Raw genomic sequence first — 24,453 nt, 5'->3', positions numbered from 1 at the left:
ACCCGTTACATCTCCCATAGTGCTAATATTTATAAGGCCAAATTTCAAGAATTTGCATAGCCTTATAGTTTCTTGTATCACACAGAAATTCCCATTCAAACAACTAACGGTTAAAATCTACATGCATTTTCTTGTACAAATATTAGAAAATAGGTTAAGAACCTTGAAATTTCACCACCAGTGGTAATTACCACTGATAAATTTGGCTCCTCTGCACTTTTCTGTGCAAAGGCAGGTATCCTGCACTACGCAAACTCTGATTATTTCAACTAAAGAGAATACGTTTGGTTAAATTTTTGGAGATAATTCTGATATCTCTTACACTAACCAGACTTTTACAACTCTCTGTCCAAAACTCAACAACCACATAGATTTGGATAACAAATATCTCTTATAATCTGAACTCACCATCCAAGCTTTCACTATCAGATTTTGGGAACCAAATAAATTCAGATAGGAAAAAAACACTCATGAATTAGGAAAAAAACACACATGAATCTGTGTGTTCTCCCCTCCCACAACTTAACATCCTTCCAACTCAATATACTATACATGGCTAAATAATTTTATTTTATGATTTATTCAAAACTGTATTGCTAGAAATTTGTTCCCTCTGCCCCTGTTTTAAACAACGCTGAAATGAACATCCTTGTAGTTATCTTGCAGAGTTGTCCAAAAATGACTTAAAAATGGAGATTTCTAGGTCAAAGGATACACAGATCAACAGAAGAGAAAGGCCAGAAACTTACTCAGACACAGGTAGAGAACTTAACATGTAAAAACAGGTGGAGGAGAAATACAGCAAAATAGATTCTTCTATAAATGTACTGGGACACTGACTGGGCATTTGAAAAAAATTATCTTATATTGAAGTAAAATTCTAGACCTGCTCTGCCCAATATGGTGGCCACTAGCTACATGTGGCTATTTAAATTTAAATTAATTAAAATTAAATAAAAAGTTCAGTTCCTCTGTGGTATTAGCTTATTTCAAGTGCTCAAAAGCCACATATGACTAAAGGCTACCACACTGGACAGCACAAATACAGAACATTTCCATCATCCAGAGAAAGTTCTAGATGAGTCAAAACATTAACCTCCTTTCTTCAATACAAAGCAGGACCTGAAAAACACCAGAAAAATATATGGAGGTCAATACTTATATCATGTTGTGTGTGGAGAACGCCTTCCTAAGCATGAAGCCAAACACTGAAACCATAAAGAAAAAAGCTGGATAGACTAACCATACACACACAAAATTAAATTGCATTAAAAAAAACCCATAAAATATCACTAACATTAATATGGGAAAAATATTTATGGTATAAAATGGTGAAAATACTTAAATACCAAAAGACAAATATCTCCATAGAATATTGGGCAAAAGATACAGTACGTAGTTTATATGCTTACGAAAAGTTAGTCTCACTACTAAATCAAAAGAAATGTGATTAAAACAACTTTTTGCCAATCAATTTAGCAACTATAAAATACAATATTAACACCCACTCTTTACCAGAGAAAATGAACACTAGGTGCATCTCTCGAGCGAGGAGAAATTGGTACTATCTTTCAGGAGGATAATTTCCTACTCATCCTCCAACACTTAGAGGGAAGAGCAGCTCTCCCACTAGTTCTATGGTGAAAGGATCTACATCAGCACAGGGCTACCTCTGCATGAGAACCAGGAAAGACGAGCCTGTAAGAGATGCCTCCTGAGTGAATGCTCAAGCTAGTGGTCAAGAAATGTCTAATTTCCCTCCTGTAAAAAGTTCTATCCATTCTTCTAGCTGCAATGAGGAAAATACACAAGAACTACTTTCCCGGGTTTATAACAGGTTTTACCACTAGTATAGCCTTTTTGTTTCTTCTTTTAAAATATACCTTAGAAACAAGTTGTAATAGCCTAGTAAAGCCCCCTTCACTATGGGGGACTGTAAAGTGGGATATAAGTCCGTATTATGAGGCTGAATGTTTTTAACCCCAAATTTGGCATTTCATGAATTTAACTCCTTAGCAAAGTATTTTGCGTCTACGATGTGTTTTAGAGCCTTAATGCCACCCTTCCTTGCTTTACATAGTGGATTATTTGTCTGATAGTGCGGGAGGACAGCTTCTCTTACCTTTTGGCTCCTGTGCAGACCATTTTCCCAGAGCTAAATATGAGGGCTGTAGTCCTGGGTTCTCGGATCCTCATTATGACGGCAGCAAACCTCTACACACAGAAGCCAAAAGGACAATTAGCCTCTGCTAGGGGTTAACACTATTTCAGCTGACCAGCTGAGCTGGACATGAAAACAGTGTTGAATAAATTGAAATTTAATGGGAAAACTAAAAAATGTCTGGGTCTATTCTCCCACATTAAGGTTAACAAAATGATCATGATTCTAAAATGTACATACTTAGAAAAAACAGGTAAGAATAAAAATAGTAAAGCTAAAATTTAAGTACCGGTTATGTTTCAGACCCTATGCTAAGAGCTTTATAGGTTTTATCGCATTTAACCTCATGACAGGACTGAGTTGAATCCATTATAATTCCCACTTAGTGCACAGGGAAGCGAAGTGGTTATTTAACTTCCAACATTATACAGTAAACAGTTGAGTTGAGATTTAAAACCACGACTATCAGACTCCATGCTTTTTGCTTTGATATACTTTTCTTTCAAAGACTCTTTGAGAAAAAAAAAAGTATGAAGTATGTTACAGCCTTGCCAAGACTCTAGAATGTACTAAAAAGCAGCCAAAATATAGAACAGAATACATATATTGATAGGCATTCTGAAGATGAATGACAAAAAGTTGATTTGTCAAGCTCTTGCCCACCATAGTCCTCAACGTGGTCCCCAGGCCGGCAGCACTGGTAAGTCCTCCAAGTGTTGCTGACGCAGGGGAGGGCTGAGAACCACTGGCCTGCCACATCCACTTCCCCCATTAAGCTGGGAAGGGAACTGGGGTGGGTACCATGCAAGACCAAAGTTCCATGGGTTAGAGCCACTCCACAGGACAACAGATCACTCCAAGGCCGGACTGGCAATTTCAGATATGAAGTGTTAACAGCAAAAGAACCCTGAGTCAGTACTACACAGAGCCGAGCAAGGACTATTAACGTTTTCCAGGTGTTCACTAAAAAGGTAGTGCTCTCACCTGGCATTCATTTTGTTAAATTCTTAAGGCAGCTTAAGTGCCAAGTCAGAATTTTTCTGGCTGTCAAGTCCAAGTTTGGACAGATCGTGTATACCAAACTGAGAGGAGAGAGGAGGATGGTGGAGAATAAAATATGCTTAAAATGTTGATTGCTCAATAGTGGGGTCCATCATAGCTACAGCCATAAAAATCCTATAGCTCATCATTGCCTGTCTGTCCTCATCATAGCCGGCTACATGAAATATAAATAGGAAAGCTTAGCTGCATTCGGTAACACTCAGGTAACACTTCAGAGGTCAGCAACAACACTACACAACAGGAAAAACAAATACTTAATCCATAAAGAGTTGATGTTGGCAAGGTCCTCTGGGTTCCGACTAATATGGCCTTTTTCATCTAACTCCATAAATCCTCCACCACCCAAGACAGTGAACTTTTTCCCAGCAGGGACCAGGCCTCACTTATCTTTGTACTAAGTACAGAGCCCACCAAATCGTTAAATGTTGATTGAATTAACAAATCCACTTCCTAGGTAAATAGACCATTGAATATGGGATGCCTGGCCTTGGGAGGACACAAAAAAGAATAGATTTTATTGAACTTTGAGGGAAAACAAAAAATCCCTGAATATTACACTTGAACTTTACACTTTAAACAATTGAGCTTTCTCAGGTAAGAGAAACTGTAAATGGAAAAATACACAGGTGTCAGGAGATAGGACAAAAATTAGAAAAAGTTATTTCCAGGAATATGATGACATTGTAAGAAAGTTAGCATTTCCATAGTCAGGTTGAAAATAGTCATACTGAAAGGTTTTTCTGAATGACAAGGGAAAGAACTTTTAGGAACTGCTCAATAATTACTGTATTCAGCACAGAAAATGAGATATTTTTTATAAGTTCAAAACAGAGAATGAGCCGATTAAACTTGTGTTGCCAAAAGCTTTTCACTAACAAATTTTTTCTTTTTTTAAAATATAAACAAAGGAATGAGTCAATATCATGATCATATGAAGGAAAGAAAATCTAAATAGAACCTAACTGTGGAAAAAATTACTGGGAAATCTTACCTTTGGGTTATATTCTGCATTTTTTGCATGCAAAGCTATTTTCTTCAGATCCAATTTACAGGCCAGGTTTACAGTGGAAACTATATTCCTAAAGAAATAAGTCAACCTATGTGATGAACTCGGAGATTGGGATTGACATATATACACTAATATGTATAAAATGGATAACTAATAAGAACCTGCTATATCAAAAAATAAAAATAATAATTAAAAAAAAGAAATAAGTCAACTTAAGTTATACCAGATATAAAAAGTAAAAAATAATGAAAACGTATTAACTTCCTCATTTCATAGGTTTGGGTGACTTCCTGGGGGAGAATTATTCTAAATGTGAAATGTATAATAACACATTTAGTGGTTAAGACTCCTTGCTTCCACTGCAGGGGGCGCGGGTTTGATCCCTGGTCTGGGAACTATGATCCCACATGCCACAAGGCCAAACAAACAAAAAAATAATTTTTTCTAAAATTTCCTGACTAGCTGACTAAAATTAAGTTTTAGATCTTTTTCAAAATGTCTCAAAATAGAAATCACAATATCAAATCAACGTGCAAATCAAATTCAATTTTACATCTTTATATCCTTTGTGTTATTCCAACTCCAGCCACAATTTTCAACTAAAGTGCTTTACTATAAACAGTACAATCCTTCAAGAAGGTGTATACTCACCTTTAACTCCCTCTTAGGAGATCAAGAGTTAGTGCTTCATTTTACAGATAACCAAACTGTCTAAAGTCCATTACGAACTAACAAAATCAAGGATAATGACATCTGAAATTCTCTTCCCTACACTATTACCATCCCATTCAGGAATATATTGATGAAATGTGTACTCAGAAGCATCACCCATTTAAAACAACAACAACAACTTACTGTAGTTGAGGCACAATTCCAGAACATTCTGAAACAGGGGTCACTGGTGTCATCGGAGTTATGGATGCCAGAGGCAAGGAGTGTGGTTTCTCAGGAGAGGGCTGGGCTGAGTCAGCATCACCAGGGTGGAGATGTGAATGGGAATTTGACCCACCGCTGCTGTTTAAGGCCAGGCCAACATCCTGTTGGCTGGGTAATGGCAACCCACTTAGCCAACTTTTAGTTTTACAATTTTCTTCAGTTTCATGCTTGCTTCTAATGACAGTCTGGTCTTTATTTTCTTGGGTAAGCTCATCTGGTAGGAAGCTGAGATCCATAGATGAGAAATTGCCAGATGTTTCTGTGACTTCTTCAAGCTGTGAATTAAATGTAGTCTCTGGATTGGATGAATTAGGTATGTACACATCATAAGGCACAATTGGGCTGAGCAGGGGTGATCTGGGTAGAGCAAGGTCATCCTAGGCCATTCCCAAAACAGACAAACAAAACACAACAAACAGAACATCATGTCACACCAAAGGGATGCCACCTTGGCTGGCAGGCAGTGTGCTCAGGATGAGGCAGTTCAGGTAGCTTATATTCATGCCCCACTCTTTCCACAAAATATCATTAAAATTCTACTGTAGGGTTACAACACACTTAATGAAAACAGGAAAGTATATCTTAAAATGCAGAAAAAGCATTTTTCATAAAATGTTTTCCCTACTTTGGTTAGACCTGTAGTAAGTCGCCACTCTAAATCCAATTTTGTAACTGAGGCAATTTGGCAACCATGCTCTAAACTGTGTGTACTTTGAAGAGTACGGATTTTCTGTACTCCTTAAGTTGATTTAAAGATTTTTTTGGAGTTTTAAATTCGTATTTTAAAGAGAAGAGCAGTAAGTGAAGGAAGCTGAGGAGATAGCTTTGAGTGCTAATCAAGCCTCCACAAGGAGCCATCTTTATTCCTTCTAGTCAAAGGAAGGAAAAGAAATCATTCCATTTACGTGAATGTACAATAGGGAAAAAGTTATTGAAATTTAAATGGCAAGACTAGTTTAAATCAATGTATTATACTTCCAGTCCGGGGAAGGCTGCTCAACTTCCATTACCATCAACCGAGGGAAAGAGGCGTGCAACTGAGGGAAGCAGCTAATGTAAAATTCATGGCCTTTGTTATGGAAAAAAATCCTTGGTACATATATTACCATCCACGTCACCCAAGTTGCAGGCCTGGATTCTAGATTTTGACCACTGCTGGCAGGATAACCTCATCCCTTAGAAGATCATACTTCTGACAATTGAACTCACCAGTGCCTTGTGCTGCATCTTCTCCATCACAAAGCTATTTAGCTAATGTCTGGCTAGATCCTGTTAAATTGTGCTGTTACCACAAGTCCAGCAGATGGCAGGGGTGACTAAATGTTAGAAGAAAACACTTAAGAAGAATGCACTTATTCTCTGGAAATAAGATTTGACCTTATTTCATTTTGAATTATGTTATTAGTCTCTAACTCCCTCCACCCCCATCCCATAGATGGGCCCTGAGGGACACTGAGGTGGGGACAATGGCCCAGATTCCTCTCCATTGTTTTTTTTGCCTCTTCTGTTCTAGCCAGAAAAGATTCCATCAGGCAACTTACACTAAAGCACTAATATCTGCAACGTCAGTGTCTCCCCTCCTTTTTCCCATTATGGCATTTTAGCAGGGGACAAAGCCTCCACCCAAAGAACTAAACTTCAACAAGGAATTTAAGGCAATGTCAACAAGATATCAAAGGGTAATGTTTTACGGCAGTGGAACCCTGACAGCCTCCTTTCGAGAGAATATGCTTACAGAGTATTCCCTGCATCCTTGGCCTTATACCTGAAGAAACTTTTTGTTAAACTGTCTTTGCAGAGTCATTAACTCATCTTTCTCAGAACCTTTCCAGCGTGGGCTCTCCTTTTGCAATGTTAAACACTGTGGGACTTCACTATTTCTACCTCATTGCTTATCATTGTCTATTTAAAAATCCGGGGACTTCCCTGGTGGCGCAGTGGTTAAGAATCCACCTGCCAATGCAGGGGACACGGGTTTGAGCCCTGGTCCAGGAAGACCCCACATGTCGCAGAGCAACTAAGCCCGTGTGCTGCAACTACTGAGCCCGCGTGCTGCAACTACTGAAGCCCGCACCTAGAGCCGGTGCTCCACAACAAAAGAATCAACCACAATGAGAAGCCCGCGCACCACAACGAAGAGCAGCCCCCGCTCACTGCAACTAGAGAAAGTCTGCGCACGGCAACGAACACCCAATGCAGCCAAAAATAAATAAAATAAAATAAAATAAAATAAAAAAGAATCCGGGGCTTCCCTGGTGGCGCAGTGGTTGAGAGTCCGCCTGCCGATGCAGGGGACACACGTTCGTGCCCCACTCCAGGAAGATCCCACATGCCGCGGAGCGGCTGGGCCCGTGAGCCATGGCCGCTGAGCCTGCGCGTCCGGAGCCTGTGCTCCGCAACGGGAGAGGCCACAACAGTGAGAGGCCCGAGTACCGCGCAAAAAAAAAAAAGAATCCGACACCCCCCCCCAGCTGAAAGTTTTTCCCTTGCTTTTCTTTCTGAAGACTCCTTCCTCTCGTTTCTACAGTTCTTAAATTAAAAAACAAAACCCAAAAAACGTAAGAATCACAAACTGAAAGAAGCCACAGGTGCCTCCAACTTGTATTCATACTAGACAAGGTTCGAGTTCTGTTGGCAACCTTGGGTAAGTTATTTCAACTCTCGAACCTTCTATTTTTTTCAACTGAAAGACAGGGATAATCAAGCCCACCTCCTAGGGTCGCTAGGAGTTTTACGAGAGATAAAATGAAGGCAGAATCCTTAGTGCGCAGGACCCAGCGCCCAGCAATGGGGCGGGATGCGAACCCTGACTGTGGGACCGTGGCGGCGGCTTCCAGGCTCACCTGGGTGGCGCACCGGGCCAGGAAGAGCTCCAGGTACGTTTCTTCCCCCTCCATGGACGGAGGGCTCACTGTAGGGAGCTGGGAATCGAAGGGAAGAGCCAGCGCGAATCGAGCTGCCGCTAAATCCGACGACGCGCGCGGGGCGCGGAAGCCGTTTATCAGCCCGCGGCCGCACGTGGCGAGGCGGGGCCCGGGCCGGGGGCGGGGAGCCGGGGACCAGGGGCCGGGCGGGGGCCCTTGTGCCGGGCCTGCGCAGTCCACGCTCCTGTAGACGGCGCGAGGGAATAGATGCTGATCCAGGGAGCTGGGTGCAGAGCTCAGCAAGGGGCCCATGGGTCGCGAGCAAGGGAAGAAGAGCTGGGGCTGGGAGGGGAAGACTCTCCTCGCTGGGGTGCTGTCACCACACCCGCCCACAGGCGAGAAGCAACTCGGCCTGCAAATCTGGAGATTTCCTTCCACCTGCGAGTGCTGCCTTTGCCTCCTGCAGGAGAAAAGTTATCGGTGTTCGCAGCATGAAAGATGAACGAGTTGGACGGTGAGAAAATAAATTTTTTAAAGATAATTTTTTTATTTTCTTGAGCAGAGCGAGTGGAATTTGAGGCGCTTTACCCAGTCAGGTGTTGCACTTTTATGTCATAATTACTTCTCACTTTCAAATCCGAGCTGGCTTTTTTCCAGTCTCAGTCTAAAGCCACATATAAAAGAATGTGTTGCTACAGTTAGGGTTGATGCAGCTGAAGAAGGTAATGTAAAACCAAATAATCAGAGGATTTCCACCTTTTTTGAAATTATTTTAATTTTTAGTGCCTCAGCTTTCATAAGAACTTACATGTGCAGAATGGTTCTATAAATATAATTGGTACCTTTTATGTAAGATATTTCAAAATGTACGTGGAGACGTACACGTAAAATACGTCTTCCCTTCTAGCCTATACTCTCCGAGAGCAGGGATTTTGATTACTAACCTTTGTGCCTCTGTACCAAACTCATAGATGATCAATAAAATTTGATCAGTGAATGAAAAACTGCCCTCAGAATGGAGCATAGTAGAGACAGAGAACTCTAAGAATCAGGTCAATAAAAATTGTGTAGAATTTCTTTTTTTTTTTTTTTTTCTTTTTGTGGTATGCGGGCCTCTCACTGTTGTGGCCTCCCCCGTTGCGGAGCACAGGCTCCGGACGCGCAGGCTCCGGATGCGCAGGCCCAGCGGCCACGGCTCACGGGCCCAGCCGCTCCGCGGCATATGGGATCCTCCCAGACCGGGGCACGAACCCGTATCCCCCGCATCGGCAGGCGGACTCTCAACCACTGCGCCACCAGGGAGGCTCTGTGTAGAATTTCTAATCAAGAACATAGGAAATATTTTGATAAAGCTAGAATTTTTTTAAATAAATTTATTTATTTTATTTTTGGCTGCGTTGGGTCTTCGTTGCTGCATGCAGGCTTTTCTCTAGTTGCGGTGAGCCGGGACTACCCTTTGTTGCGCACGGGCTTCTCATTACGGTGGCTTCTCTTGTTGCAGAGCACGGGCTCTAGGCACGTGGGCTTCAGTAGTTGTGGCACATGAGCTCAGTAGTTGTGGCTCCTGTGACCTAGAGCAAGGCTCAGTAGTTGTGGCGCACGGGCTTAGTTGCTCCACGGCATGTGGGATCTTCCCGGACCAGAGCTTGAACCCGTGTCCCCTTCATTGGCAGGTGGGTTCTTAACCACTGCGCCACCAGGGAAGCCCAAAGCTGGAATTTTATATAATGGTTATACTGATATATAACTAATCTAATGATTTATGTTAAGTGAGATAGCCTATCAAAAATGTTTAGCATAATACCTGCTTAGTAGCTCAAATATTAGCTCTTAGTTTTGTTATTAGACAAATATGGACCAAATTGTGTCTGCCCCTCCCCCAAAATTCATATGCTGGAACCCTAATCCATGTAATTGGTGTCCTTATAAGAAGAGAGAAACACCACGGCACAGAGAAAAAGGCCATGTGAGGACACAGGGAGAAGGTGGCCATCTTTAAGCCAAGGAGAAGGGCCTCAGGAGAAAACAGACCTTCTGACACCTTGATCTGGGATTTCCAGCCTCCAGAACTGTGAGAAAATAAATTTCTGTTTTTTAAGCCATTCAGTCTATGGTATGTTGCTATGGAAGCACTAGGAGGCTAAAATATATGCTTATAAAGTATCTCATCGTATGTGGTAGGTGGAATTCTGAGATGGTCCCCAAAATCTCCACCTTCTCCAGTTATGCAAACACTAATCTAGGTGCTGCTGCGAAGGGATTTTGCAGGTCTAATTAAGGACCCTAATCAGTCAACTTTAAGAAGAGAGACATTAACCTGAGTGAGCCTGACCTAATCACCTAATCAGGCGAGCCCTTAAAAGGAACTGAGCTCTTCCTGGAGAGAAAGATTCAGAGCTAGAGAAAGAATTACCATGAGGGAGATTCTCCATTGCTGCTTTGGAGATGGATGGGGTTATGTTGCAAGGAAGGTGGGTGACTTGGAGGAGCTGAGAGTGGCCCATAGTTGACACCAGCAAGGAAAGCGAGACCTCAGTCCTGTAGCTACAAGGATCTGAATTTGGCCAAGAAGAAAGAAAGGAGGCCTTAAAAGGTGCTCAGCCTGGCCACTACCTTCATTTCAGCCTTGTAAGCTCTGAGCAGAGAACCCAGTCATGTGGTGCTCAGACTTACAACCTATACAACTGTGATCTTATAAATAGGTGTGGTTTTAAGACACCAAACTTGTGGTAATTTGTTACTCAGAAATAGGAAATGCATACATCATAAGTTATGAATAAGAATTAGGGACACAGATTTGCAGTGATCTGAAGGGCAAATGATAAGGCAAATAAATAAAATGTGATGAATTCTAATTTTGAAGTTATTTTCAAATAAAAAGTTTCAAAATAAAAGATGAGTGACTTTTGTGGAAGTTTTCAGCTTTGGTAAGAGTTAATTTATTCAGAATCTTAAATTGTTCTGTTTCTGAGAATCAAAGATTGGTATGGTTTGGTTGAATAATAATTAATTGCTGGCATTCATTGAACTCTTACTATGGGCCAAATGCTATTATAAGTATTTCAAATCTATGAACTCACTTAAACATCACAATAACCCTGTGAGGTAAGTACTGTTTTATCCCCATTTAACAGTTTAGGATACTGAGGTACAGAGAGGTTAAGTAACTTGTCCCAGGTCACTCAGCTCCTATTCAGAATATCTAACTCTGGACCCACATGCTGTGTATTGTCCCCCCCTCAAAGTCTACATATGCCATTTCAAATTAGTAGTTTGTTTTCATTTGAACTGCACTTGTTAATCTGTTTTGATTCTGAGGTTTTTTGTTTATTTGTGCTTGAGAATATGTAATATTTTGTACTTTGGCAAAAAAAACCAAACCAAAACACACACACACACACAAAAACCCTACTGTATCCAGACATTTTAATTCATTATTTCTTTATTTACTATTGTAAAGATTAAATGAGTTGAATGGGAGTATGTGTAAATTTTTATCAAGGACTTTGCACAAATAAAGTATTGTTTTTAATGTCTTTAAGAGAGTAATGCCAAGACTTAGATGGACCATGTCAATGACCATGAAGACTCTTTAAGAGAGGTCAACTCTATGAAAAAAGGCTTTCAACTCTTATTTTAAGAGGCCCTGTCCCTCATCATAGAAAATATTTTTAAAAACTCACATCTCACATTAAATGTAATTTGTATGTAACTACTTAATAGTTGAATTGCTGTGACTACTTGATATGTCACATGTTGTAGACATTTAATCAAATATACTAGTTTCAGTTTTGAATTTTAAAAACTTTGGAGCCAACAGATTTTTCTCAGCTCTCAAACAATTTATTTATTTATTTTTGGGTGTGTTGGGTCTTCGTTTCTGTGCGAGGGCTTTCTCTAGTTGCGGAGAGCAGGGGCCACTCTTCATCATGGTGCGCGGGCCTCTCACTGTCGCGGCCTCTCTTGTTGCGGAGCACAAGCTCCAGACGCGCAGGCTCAGTAGTTGTGGCTCACGGGCCTAGTTGCTCCGTGGCATGTGGGATCTTCCCAGACCAGGGCTCGAACCTGTGTCCCCTGCATCGGCAGGCAGACTCTCAACCACTGCACCACCAGGGAAGCCCTCAAACAATTTTTTTTTATTGGCCTTTGAAAAGCTTGTAGGCCCTAGGCACTGGGCCTTAGCCTCTAAAATGCGATCACACTGCTATAAAATGGAGATGGAACTTCACTGTTGCAAGACTAATAGGAAACATTGTTTCACTAGGGGGTGCTCTTTCCTCTCCATGAAGGGAATTTCTTCTCATTTGGGGAGCAAACAAGCTTCTGGAGTGAGTACAAAGCGGTCCATGCATCCCCTAGATGTTAAAATAAAAAGTGAATATTTCTCTGTGTCAGAAGACCAGGGGGTACTTCCAAAAATAATTGGGATTAGGGAATTCCCTGTTCCCTACCCAGTTCCGGAGAGAAGGCTGCCAAGGGCTACTGAGTCACTTTTCCCTTAAACCAGGAGTCAGCCCCCTCACTCACCCCTTTTTTCCCTTCTATTTCATAGTCACATCAGTGCTAAGAGGTACAATGAGCATGATAAAATACAATTACCATGATGACAAATCCACAGATGATGTTCTTTATGAAAATGAATTCTCCTTTGGATATGCCGTGCTTACTTAGAAGGGCCACAGAGTGCCAGATCTCCAGGTCGTGCTTCCTGTAAGTCAAAGGGAGCGACTGTTGGGAGAAATGTCCTAGGAGTGGCTAAGAAGAGACTCCCCACCTTTGGGAAAGACCTGAGCACTTCCCTGCTGATGGAGAGCTGGATGGAGCACTCATCCCCTTCATAACAGTTCCAAATATGTCTCTGTGTTGACTATTTTATTTCAAGACAACTTATCTGTCATCTGCCCTCAATACGGTTGCTCATCCATTACTCTGTGCAAGACACTTTTTAGCTGCCATGGAGCATACAGAGATGACTGTCTTTAAGGAACTTACAGTATAGTAGGGAATATGGTAGCCACCACCACAATAAAGATAATAACACTTACTGATAACTTACTATGTCCAGGAACTGCTTTAAGTCCCTTAAAATGTCTGTTTCTCTGGACTTCCCGGGCAGTCCAGTGGTTAAGACTCCATGCTTCCACCGCAGAGGGCACGGGTTCGATCCCTGGTCAGGGAACTAAGATCTGGCATGCCGCCTGGCCAGAAAAAAAAAAAAAGTCTTTTTATCAAAACAATGCTATAAGTAGATGTCATTATCATCTCAGTTTCAGAGATGAGGAAACTGAGGTCTGTGGAAGTTAGGCAACTTACACAAAGATAAGTCCTGCATACAAACAGAAAGTAACACCAAGTGGAATTTAGTTGTGTCCTGGAAGTTTATAGGAGGGAAAGATTACTTCCTGTGGATTGGCATCAGGGCATTCTTCACAGAGGAAGCAGTGACAGAGCCAAATATTGAAGGGCATAGGGGGTTGAATTGTGGCCCCTCCAAAAGACAACTCCTCCCAAAACCTGTGAATGTGACCTGATTTGGAAAAAGAGTCACTGTAGGTGTAATCAAGTTAAGGTGCTCGAGATGAGATCATCCTGGATTGAGGGTGGGCCCTAAATCCTATGATAAGTGCCCTTATAAGAGAAAGGCAGAGGGAGATTGGAGACACAGATGCACAGAGAGAAGAAGGCCGTGGGAAGATGAAGGCAGAGATTGGCAGCCCTAATCCAGGGATGCTGGCAGCCACGAGACGCTAGGAGAGAGGCATGGAACAGATCATTCCTGAGAGCCTCCTGAAAGAACCAACCCTGCCAGTACCTTGATTTTGGACTCACGGCTTCCAGGACTGTGAGAGAATAAATTTCTCTTGTTTTCAGCCACCCAGTTTGTGATAATTTGTTGTGGCAGCCCTGGGAAACGAATACAAAGGGTATGTGAGAATCGCTGGGAAACAACAGCTCAAGCTAAGACACTAAAAAGAAAAAATACAAGAGATTTGAGCATGTGTCTATTTCGGTTTGGCTAAAGCACCAGGACCCTGAAAGGGAACAGGCTGTTGAAAATGGAGGTCATATCATATGATGGGGGACTCTGAATGTCAGGTTAGGAAATCTAGATTTTATATGCTGAGCAATGAGGAACTTGATGAGAGTTGTATATTTAGAATATTAAGGTGTCCTTGAGCTGGCAAGAGGTAATAGGGGCCTGAAATAGGGCAAGGGCATCGGGAAGGAAGAGAAGGGACGGAGGAAGGTATCTTGGAGGAACCTGAGAGACTTGGCAATCGATGGATCTCAGTCTGACTTGCTAAGTAGCTTGATTCATATTTTACCTGTTATTGTTTATGTGCTTTTGTATTCTGGGCTGCATCACACCCACGTGTTACATGAGCTACCCCGTCTTTTGACCGCCTGTCAAGTTGGATTATTAACTTGTTCTGGCTTCCTGGCAGTCAAGTTGCGTTCTATGTTGGGGACTTTTCTTTTTCTGAATCTTAGGGCTGTTTCCTTGGCTTGCTTTGCCCCTGCTTCTCCTACATGAGCCGAACCTTTGGAAGCTTCAGAAGCTGTTGCAATACCGTCAAGTCACCTCTTCGGGGCTCCCATCCTGCCTGAGCTGGGAGCAGGGGCAGGGTTTCCAGACTGCTGTGCTGGCCTCACTCCGGCATTCTATAATAGATCCTGTCTTGACATTTGATGCTAAGTGTGATGGAGAGGCGGCGTTGATGAAGCCGTGACACCTGGAACAGATGCAAATCTCAGAGCCATTTCAGAAGGTGGACCTTGACCATACCCTGGACACCTTTAATGTGGTCTGAGTCTTCAAGCCTCATTAGCATCAAATTCCTTTGGTTAGTTTCCACAAATCACACTGACCCTCTTGATCTGGCTTTATACTATGAGACCAATGGGAGGGAAAGAACCAGAGTTTACCCAGGGCTGACTCAATGCCAATTATCATGTAAGGTGCTTTGCATATCATCTTTGAGTCAGAACTATGAGGCAGGTGCTATTATCTTCATTTTACAGATGAGGAAATTGAAGCTGAAAGCAATTAGGTCATACAGCGAGTGGTGCTGCCAGGATTCAACCTTGGGACTTTCCCAGAGACCACACTACCTCCTACATAAGAGATTATTTTTAGTCAATGCCACTAAAGTGGTAGAATTCAGTGTTGGGCACATGTGCAGGATTTTCTGGGTACATGCTGGGTTTTCACTGTGTGTCATGATTTTGTATGATTATTTCTCCCATGGTTCCTTCTAGAGCCTAGGCACTGACGTAGCACTTCCTGGACATCAGCTTCAAGAATGTTTGAGGACTTTCTAGGCTGATGAACTTGTGCTGTTTCCCAAAAGAACAATAGTGTGTTTCAGCATCAGGTTGCTGTTTGCAGTCTTCTGGTTGCATCTCTGGGTTTGGTTGTATTGGAAAGAGTGAATGCAATGGTTCCTCTTATGTAACCTGCATCTCCGCATTGGTCTGGGGAAAGGAAATGGCCTTGATGGTGTCATGGTGGTGCTGCTTGCAAAACCCGTGACACTAGGGCCTCTGTTCATGGTTTCTAAACCCAGGCCAATACCCCCAAGTCCACTACTCTAACAGCCTTTATGTGAGCTGTTTCGTCCCACCTTCCTCCTGTTCAATCCCAGAACATGCTTCTCCCTTCTTTCTGCAATTCCAATCCTACACTTTGTTCTTGGCTCAGTCCCAGTTCACTTCCTCCATGAAGTACCTCATGATTTTCTTTCCCTTTCTGGATTCCTGCAGCCCGTTTGCTTCTATGATCCTCCTCCCCAGCTCTCCTTCTGACTCTGGGTCCGTGCATTGGCCCTTTAATTGATTGCAGCCTCTTAGAGTAAGGAGTGTGGTCTTCTGTTTGGCGCCATGGTGCCTGGCAGAATGCAGGGCGTACAACCAGGGCATTAATTGTTGATTGAGTCCATAAGTTTCACATACATTTCTAGAACACAGACTACCTTGCAAAATCTGCATTGCTTTCCCCACTGTGCAGAGAATAAAGTGCAAATTCCTGAGCATGGAATTTTTAAAAATAAATTTATTTATTTATTTTTGGCTATGTTGGGTCTTCGTTGCCTGTGTACAGGCTTTCTCTAGTTGCGGCGAGCGGGGGCTACTCTTCATTGTGGTGCATGGGCTTCTCATTGTGGTGGCTTCTCTTGTTGCAGAGAATAGGCTGTAGGCACGCAGGCTTCAGTAGTTGTGGCTCATGGGCTCAGTAGTTGTGGCTCGCGGGCTCTAGAGCACAGCCTCAGTAGTTGTGGCGCATGGGCTTAGTTGCTCTGTGGCATGTGGGATCTTCCCAGACCAGGGCTTGAATCCGTGTCCCTGCATTGGCAGGCAGATTCTTAACCACCGCGCCACCAGGGAAGTCCTGAGCGTGGAATTTTTGTTTTAAGGAAAAACAAAAGGAACAAAAACAAAAACAAAAAATCAAACCTCTCCATCTTCAGTTTCCAAACTATACTTCAGCCTCTGAAAAAGCAGTAAGTTATCATTGCTTCTACAGTTCTCTCAGCCGGGAATACCATTTCCAGATTCTCTGTCCCTGGAAATTATTCCTAGTCTTCAGATGCTGCCTTCTGTGTGGAGCCCTTCTTGATCTCCCGAGACACAGCTAAGACAGTTTTTCTTCTGAACGCCCTATACCATATCACTTTAGCTCCATTTGGCCTGTATTTCATTTAACCTTGTCCCATATTTTATTGTTTCCACTCCCTCTGGACTGCACACTGCTTAAGGAGCAGAAGGCTGTTGATTCAGTTTTGTACCCAGTTAATGCCTAACATAGGATAAGTAGCCTTTCATAAAGCCTGGCTATGCTTGGCACAGTTCCTACCTGATAGGAATCAGCAGCAGCTCTTAACGCTCTTGCAGCAGCTTGCTTGTAGAGGAGCTAAAAGGGGAGGGTTAGGAGGAAACGCACCTGATCCTTCCTTCTTTCTGTCGCCCTCCCTGGTGGCAGAGACAGGGGTCTTAGGTCTCCTTTCTGGATGCTTAGCTGGCCATCCTTAGCAACCTCTCTTTGCTGGAGAGGAAATGGCAAATCATTCCTGGTTCAAGTGTTCATATCACATCAGAGGCAGGCCAGGGCCCCTATGTCTTATGAGTCAGCAGGCATTAGACCAAGCTCATCTCTTCCCTTTCCTCTAAAAGCCACAAAGCAGCAAACTCATTATCGCTGCGCAGGGAATCATGAGCATTAGGCCAAGGTCAGAGCAACCTGGATTGTTGCAAGGGCTGCATTTTTTCAGGGATGGTAAAGTGAGCCAGTTTCCTTCAGTTGCTCACTGACAGTGAACCAGAGACATCCACTTGACATCATTAGTCAGGTGAGCCAGATGTCAGCTACTAGCTGTTTCTAACTTCCCCAGCTTGCCGTGCTCATCTGGTCCTTTATGATTTAGTAAAAAATTGTCTCAGATCTTCATCGCTTATTCAGCAAGTAGCCCAGATACTTTCCCAGTAGCTCTGAGAATGCTTTCTGGCAACACAAACAGACGGAGCCTGTGTTCCCTCTGCCACTTCTCTCTGTTTCCACTGCTTTCTTGGTCTCCACTCTGCATTCTGCCCCCTGTTATGCCCTGTTTCTTCTGCATATACTGTCTACTTACTGGACTCCTTGCAAACCCTCGGTACCCAGAGTGCCACTGTGCATTGCTGTGGATGCTGCAGACTTTACTGAAGACCTGGGCAATGGAGTGCTTGTGTGCGTGTGTGTGTGTGTGTGTGTGTGTTTCCTAGGACTGTTGTAACAAAGTAACACAAACTGATTGGTTTAAACAACAGAAATTTATTGTCCCACAGTTCTAGAAGCTAGAATTCTGAGATCAAGGTGTCAGCGGGACAGTGTGTCAGCTCAGAAGGCGCTAGGGAAGGAGCATTCCAGGCTAGTTTCTGGTAGTTTCTTGGGTTGTAGCTGTATTAACTCCAGTCTTCACATGGTGTTCTCCCTGTCTGTGTCCAAATTTTCTCCTTTTGTAAGTACACCAGTCTCACTGGATTAGGGGCCCACCCTTCTCCAGAACCACCTCATCTTAATTATATCTGCAACAATCCTATTTCCAAACAAGGTCACATTCTGAGGTACAGGGTTGGGGGCGGGTGTTAGGATTTCAACATGAATTTGGGGGGGATATAATTCAACCCATAACAGAGTATGTGTGGGTGTGTTGTGTGTATTAGGGTTAGGAGTGTTACATTACAGAACAGAAAGGCAAAACACTTGCAACTGAATACTTAACCATCTCAGTTTTTTAAAGTCCCTCAGCCATTCCATCCTCTGGGGAACTTCCTGTGGTCATCTCTTCCCCTTGGCCTCCTGCCATGTTGCTGGACCCCTTCTGACCCTCTTCTTGGACTTCTGTTTTCTTCATTGTGGTTCATTCAACAACAACTCCAAAAATTACTGTGTGTTTCTGATGTAAAACAGTTGAACTGTTTTCCTCTCTCTTCAAACCATATAGATGTGGCCTAGAGTGCCATACTAATAACCAAAAAGTCCATTTAAGATGTTTCTAGCAAACACAGTTCTCTGCCTGAGAAGAAATTCTGTGATCAGCTCTGATAGAAACCTTTTTTTCTCCTTCCATCAGTAAATAAAATGAAATTATTTATTGTTCTAAATATTTTGGTGAACTAGCTTTTGTTTATTTCTTGGTGTATTAAAAAAAATAATGCCTCCTATACAAAATGAGAAAAATACCAAAAATGATAGTGAGCATAGGTTGTGCATCTTAGGCCAGGGATGGACAGCTCATTACCCCTCCTTCTACTGGAAGACATACTGATAAATATGGTACTCTTTTCTGCTGAGCAAGGACATGGCTTCAGGATCCTTCTCTACAGAGCTGATTCAGGCTGGCGTTATTAAGTCCATTAGAGTGGATGGGAGAGATGAAACCAATTTTCCACCACTGTTCTAGACATTCCATGGAGGGAGTTGTATGCTTCTGGTGATTACTTCTATTTCTGTTCATTAACAGTTGCCATTCTCCGGAAATGAGTAGGGTGTGGAGAATGGGATTTCTGCATTGGTCAGTATAAACTGGGTTATGCTGTGGTAACAAATGACCCCTAAGTCTTGGTATTTCTTGCTCATGCCACTTGTCCTTTCAGAATTAGCTGAAAGTTTGATCTGTGTCACCTATTTTTTATAAATTTATTTTATTTATTTTATTTTTGGCTGCATTGGGTCTTTGCTGCGCGCAGGCTTTCTCTAGTTGCGGTGAGCGGGGGCTACTCTTCTTTGGGGAGTGCAGGTTTCTCACTGCGGTGGCTTCTCTTGTTGTGGAGCATGGGCTCTAGGCCCGTGGGCTTCAGTGGTTGTGGCTCGTGGGCTCTAGAGTGCAGGCTCAGTAGTTGTGGTGCACGGACTTAGTTGCTCCGCGGCATGTGGGATCTTCCCAGACCAGGGCTCAAACCCGTGTCCCCTGCATTGGCAGGCGGATTCTTAACCACTGCGCCACCAGGGAAGCCCCTGCTCTGTGTCACCTTTATCCAGGGATTCAGGCTGACAGAGCAGCCTCTATCTGGGATATTGCTGGTCTTGTGGCAGAAGGAAACAGATCATGGTGAACCATGCACTGACTCTTAAAGCTTCTGCTTGTAAGTAACTCATGTCACTTCTACTCACATTTCAACAGCCAAGACTAATGTCAGGGAGGTGGGCAAGTATAATCCTCCCTTAGGGCTGGGCAGCAAACACATTAATTCAGTTTACATCAGATACTTACATTTTATTGTTCTTAAATAAATGTAGTGAAAGAAAATAGAGACCTTTCTATTTATCAAATTTTAATGACTATTCCTTATTCTTCTTACTATATATAGTAGAAACCTTATTTTGAGGTTTAAAGAGTAGAAATACACATTTGATGTGATTTACATCAGGACCTTTATTATTCAACGTCTTTTCTTCAGCTGGGATATAATTAGTTTTAACAGAAGCCTGCTTAATGGTCAAAATGAGGTATAATATTAAAGCAGACTAAGATAATAATCTTAGTGCTTAAATTTGGACTCATTATCCAACACAACAGTGCTGCCTTTTATTTACCTTCATAGCAGAATAAGGTCAACCTAACAGTATTAACCTCATGAGCCATACCCCCTTTAACCTTCTGAAAGTATGTTGTACTCTTTTTCTTTTTTAATGGTTGTTTTGTTTTGCTTTTTTTAAAAAGTATTTATTATTTATTTATTTATTTTGGCTGTGCTGGGTCTTATTTGCGGCAGGCGAACTCTTAGTTGCGGCATACAGGATCTAGTTCGCTGACCAGGGATCAAACCCGGGCCTCCTGCATTGCGAGTGCAGAGTCTACCCACTGGACCACCAGGGAAGTCCCTGTTGTACTCTTATACCTACTTTTAATAGGAAACTAATATTTTCATATTGAAATACATTAAAACAGATATGAAAATAACGATCATATGCTGTGATAATTATTCACTTTATCCCATTAATGTAAGAGTTTCAGCATGTGACATACAAAGTAGAGCTGCTAACGGATGTTTGGAAGAACACTAGTTTAGAAAATGTTAATAGATGTTACATTAAAAGAGGTTTAGGGCTTCCCTGGTGGCGCAGTGGTTGAGAATCTGCCTGCCAATGCAGGGGACACGGGTTCGAGCCCTGGTCTGGGAAGATCCCACATGCCGTGGAGCAACTAGGCCCGTGAGCCACAACTACTGAGCCTGTGCGTCTGGAGCTTGTGTTCCACAACAAGAGAGGCCACGACAGTGAGAGGCCCGCGCACCACGATGAAGAGTGGCCCCCACTCGCCGCAACTAGAGAAAGCCCTCGCACAGAAACGAAGACCTAACACAGCCAAAAATAAATAAATAAATAAATAAATAAAAGAGGTTTAGTAATTCAAGGGTTCAGGGAGTGCATGGTTATAAACAGGTTTCTGTTATGCAAGATGTCTCAGAATCTTGATGCATTATTCGTTCATGAGCCATTTATCTGGTCATATTCTTCAGAACACACTTTGGGAAATGCTGACTCACAGCTTTCAACCAGTCCCCTTACAACCACTTTTTAACCTCATTGGAAAGCCAATCCTTCGAGCCTTCTGTTCGCTTCTAATTAATCAGCTCTCTGCTTTCTTTACTTCCTTGTTTATCCACTTTAGACTGAATGATTCATCATTTTAGTAACATGCTTGGCCAATTATCTAAGCCCCCTTATCCCTTATTTGTACCAATGACTGGAGCCAACTTTCTGCTTCCACTGAGCCCTGCTGGAGAAAGCCGTATGATCATTAACTTCAAACAGGCCCTTAATATCTGACAGTCCTACTATGTTTCCTGTTCAGCTTACATCCTACTCTCCCAATCCCTGTGGCACTATTTCAGATCCTTTCTACTTTCTGGATTCTACCTCTCTCCTCTCCCCGGCTGTGTACCCTACCCAGCTAGCTCCTTTACACAGTACAGTTGTGCCTGGTGTTCCCAATCCTACAAACTTCCTATAGCTGCCCCCATTCCAGCTTCCTTTACTCCTGTTGGGACAGTAGAAATGTTCCTCCTCCATCCAAGGACAATCCCTCTACTTGTTCTTTTATTTCCATATCCTCCCAACTTTCCAAGGATCTTACACTATTGATTGTACTTTTTTATGTTGTTGTTATTTAGAGTCAATCTTACTTTTCAACTGGTCTTTCTTATTAGCCATCAGCTTTTACATGTGTTTAGTCTTTCCCATTACAAAGAGGAAGGAAAGAAGAAAGGAAGAAAGGAATGAAAAATGGAGGGAGAGAAAAATTCTCCCTTGACATTACATTCTGTTCTAGCTAGTGCTTCCTCTTTGTGGCCCAAAGTCTCACATTTCCATTTCCTCTTCTCCCACTCTTAACTCAATATGCTACCATCTAATGTTTTAAATTTTAAATTGAGATTTAACATACATATGGTAATGTACACTAACCTTAAGTGTACAGCTCAGTGAAGTTTTACATATTTATACACCCCATGTAGTTACCACCCAGATCAAGATATAGAGCATCTCCAGGAACAAAAAGTAGCAATATCCTCAATGTTTACTAACTTGGTATCTTCACTTAACAATACATCCTGAAGATGTATAGCAGTGTATTGAGACCTTCTTCATTTTTTTTTTCAACTTCACTATGTAGCTGTGCTATCATTTATCAGCATTCTGCAGATGGACGTTTAGACAGATTCCAGTCTTTTGCTATTACACACAGTGCTTCGACGAAGAGTAACATACAGACATCATTTTGTATTTCTGCCAATGTTTGTTTGACTCTTAGAAGTGAAATTACTGGGCCAAAGGTTAAGAACATTTGTAACTTGGCTAGATATTGTCAAATCCTCTCTATAGAGGTTGTACCATTTGCATTCCCAATAGCACTGTGTTAGTGTACGTGTTTCCCCACAGACCTACTAACAGTATAAGTTGATAAAACTGTTTTTTTTAATTTATTTATTTTGTTTATTTTTAATTTTTGGCTGCGTTGGGTCCTTGTTGCTGCGCACAGGCTTTCTCTATTTGTGGTGAGTGGGGGCTACTCTTCGTTGCAGTGCATGGGCTTCTCAATGCGGTGGCTTCTCTTGTTGCGGAGCACAGGCTCTAGGCGCACAGGCTTCAGTAGTCGTGGCACGCAGGCTTCAGCATTTGTGGCTCACGGGCTCTGGAGCGCAGGCTCAGTAGTTGTGGCACACAGGCTTACTTGCTCCGTGGCACGTAGGATCTTCCCTGACCAGGGATCGAACCTGTGTTCCCTGCATTGGCAGGCAGATTCTTAACCACTGCGCCACCAGGGAAGTCCCATAAACTTTTGAAATGTATATGCATATCTTTTTTTCCTCTTCTTACTTACTTGTAGCTTACTTGAGATATAATTGACATACAATATACTACACACAATTTGATGAGTTTTGTCATATGTATACTATGAACCATACTACAATCAAGATAGTGCATGAGGTAGGGGTGAAAGAAGGCTAACTCCTTATCTTCCCACAGGCAAACTGAAGGAGCATTCTTACAACTGAAAGATGAAGAAGGAGCAAAAGAAGCATGTTCTCGGCTCCTTTCTACATAGCCTTACATCTTGGCTTGACTGACACGTCCAGGTGCCACTTTTCCTGACTGTCCTTGGTGGCTCTCTTGTAGGCAATCTTGTGCATACGTCTATTAGGGCACCACCATAATTATTTATTTATTTTTCTGTATACCCATGAGATTGTGAGCTCCTTGGGGGACGACAGTTTTTTATAACCCCTTGGTCTGATACACAGAAAGTGTGAATTAATGAACAATACTGCAGAATACTGCAAAAGCAAAACTTACAAAGTCTTGGTAAAACTAAGAGAAATTTAAAGGGTCTGTTAAGAATTACAGTATACTGAAATTAAAATCAAATCATAATGATTTTAAAACATTTACTCATTTGACTCTTAAAAGCCTTGAAGCATTCTACCTTCCATGGTATTGAGCTGTAGTCGTGCACAAATCTCCACTTAGCTCTTTAGGCTATTGTTCATTTTTCTTTCTTTTCTTTTTTTAAAAATTTATTTATTTATTTATTTATTTATTTTTGGCTGCGTTGGATCTTCATTGCTGTTTGCAGGCTTTCTCTAGTTGCAGCAAGTGGGGTCTCCTCTTCGTTGCAGTGTGCAGGCTCTAGGCGCGGGCTTCAGTAGTGGTGGCACGCAGGCTCAGTAGTTGTGGCTTGTGGACTCTAGAGTGCAGGCTCAGTAGTTGTGGTGCACGGGCTTAGTTGCTCTGCGGCATGTAGTATCTTCCCAGACCAGGGCTCAAACCCATGTCCCCTGCATTGGCAGGCGGATTCTTAACCATTGTGCCACCTGGGAAGTCCCTGTGCATTTTTCTTAATGAGACTAAGTGCTTAAGGCCCTTTCATAGGGGCATTTATTTAACTTTTTCATTCACTAATAGAAAGGTTTTACATTCACTTTTCTATTACCTCCTGCTAGGGTAATTTCATAATCCCTAGGTATCTTATCAGGAATAAGAAACCAGTATTGCCAGGAAACATGATGGGATATTAAACTGTAGTTAACAGTGCAGGTGTGTATTACTTTTAAACCTCGATATCAAACATGTTAATTGATAAAATATATTAATTTTGCTGGAGAAGGAGAGCAGGTGGGAAAAGGAAGTTAGAGGATGAAAAAATGACGATTTGATTAATAAAAATAATTTTCTTTTTGCTGAACAACTTCCTTTACATTATGAGCTCTCCAAATGCATTTAAAATTCAATTCAAATTGCCACAATTTGACTTACATACAGATTTTTTTTTCCTAGGGGCACAAAAACATGTCAATTTCTGTTTTCCTAAAACTACAATATTTTCAGCGATATACTCCATATGACAAAGTGGGAGGAAGAGGCACCTCTGATCATTCCACTC

General features: G+C 42.2%; 1 protein-coding gene across 1 annotated transcript in view; it reads right to left on the bottom strand.

Annotated features, from left to right (window-relative positions):
* Positions 1–8,080, bottom strand: part of TBPL2 (TATA-box binding protein like 2) — a 33,625-nt gene extending 25,545 nt beyond the window's left edge. Inside the window, exons 1-4 of the mRNA XM_060098094.1 lie at positions 8,012–8,080; positions 5,088–5,545; positions 4,215–4,302; positions 2,123–2,214 (exon numbers count right to left, since the gene is read on the bottom strand). Of these exons, the coding sequence (XP_059954077.1) occupies positions 2,123–2,214; positions 4,215–4,302; positions 5,088–5,545; positions 8,012–8,065 (692 nt within the window). The 5' untranslated portion in view covers positions 8,066–8,080. The remainder of the gene's footprint in view (positions 1–2,122; positions 2,215–4,214; positions 4,303–5,087; positions 5,546–8,011) is intronic.
* Positions 8,081–24,453: the final 16,373 nt, after the last annotated feature.

The sequence above is a fragment of the Mesoplodon densirostris genome, chromosome 4 (assembly GCF_025265405.1).
Source record: "Mesoplodon densirostris isolate mMesDen1 chromosome 4, mMesDen1 primary haplotype, whole genome shotgun sequence".
Taxonomy (NCBI): Eukaryota; Metazoa; Chordata; class Mammalia; order Artiodactyla; family Ziphiidae; genus Mesoplodon; species Mesoplodon densirostris.
The sequence above is the reverse complement of the archived record's forward strand: the minus strand, read 5'-3'. Positions and strand labels throughout refer to the sequence as shown.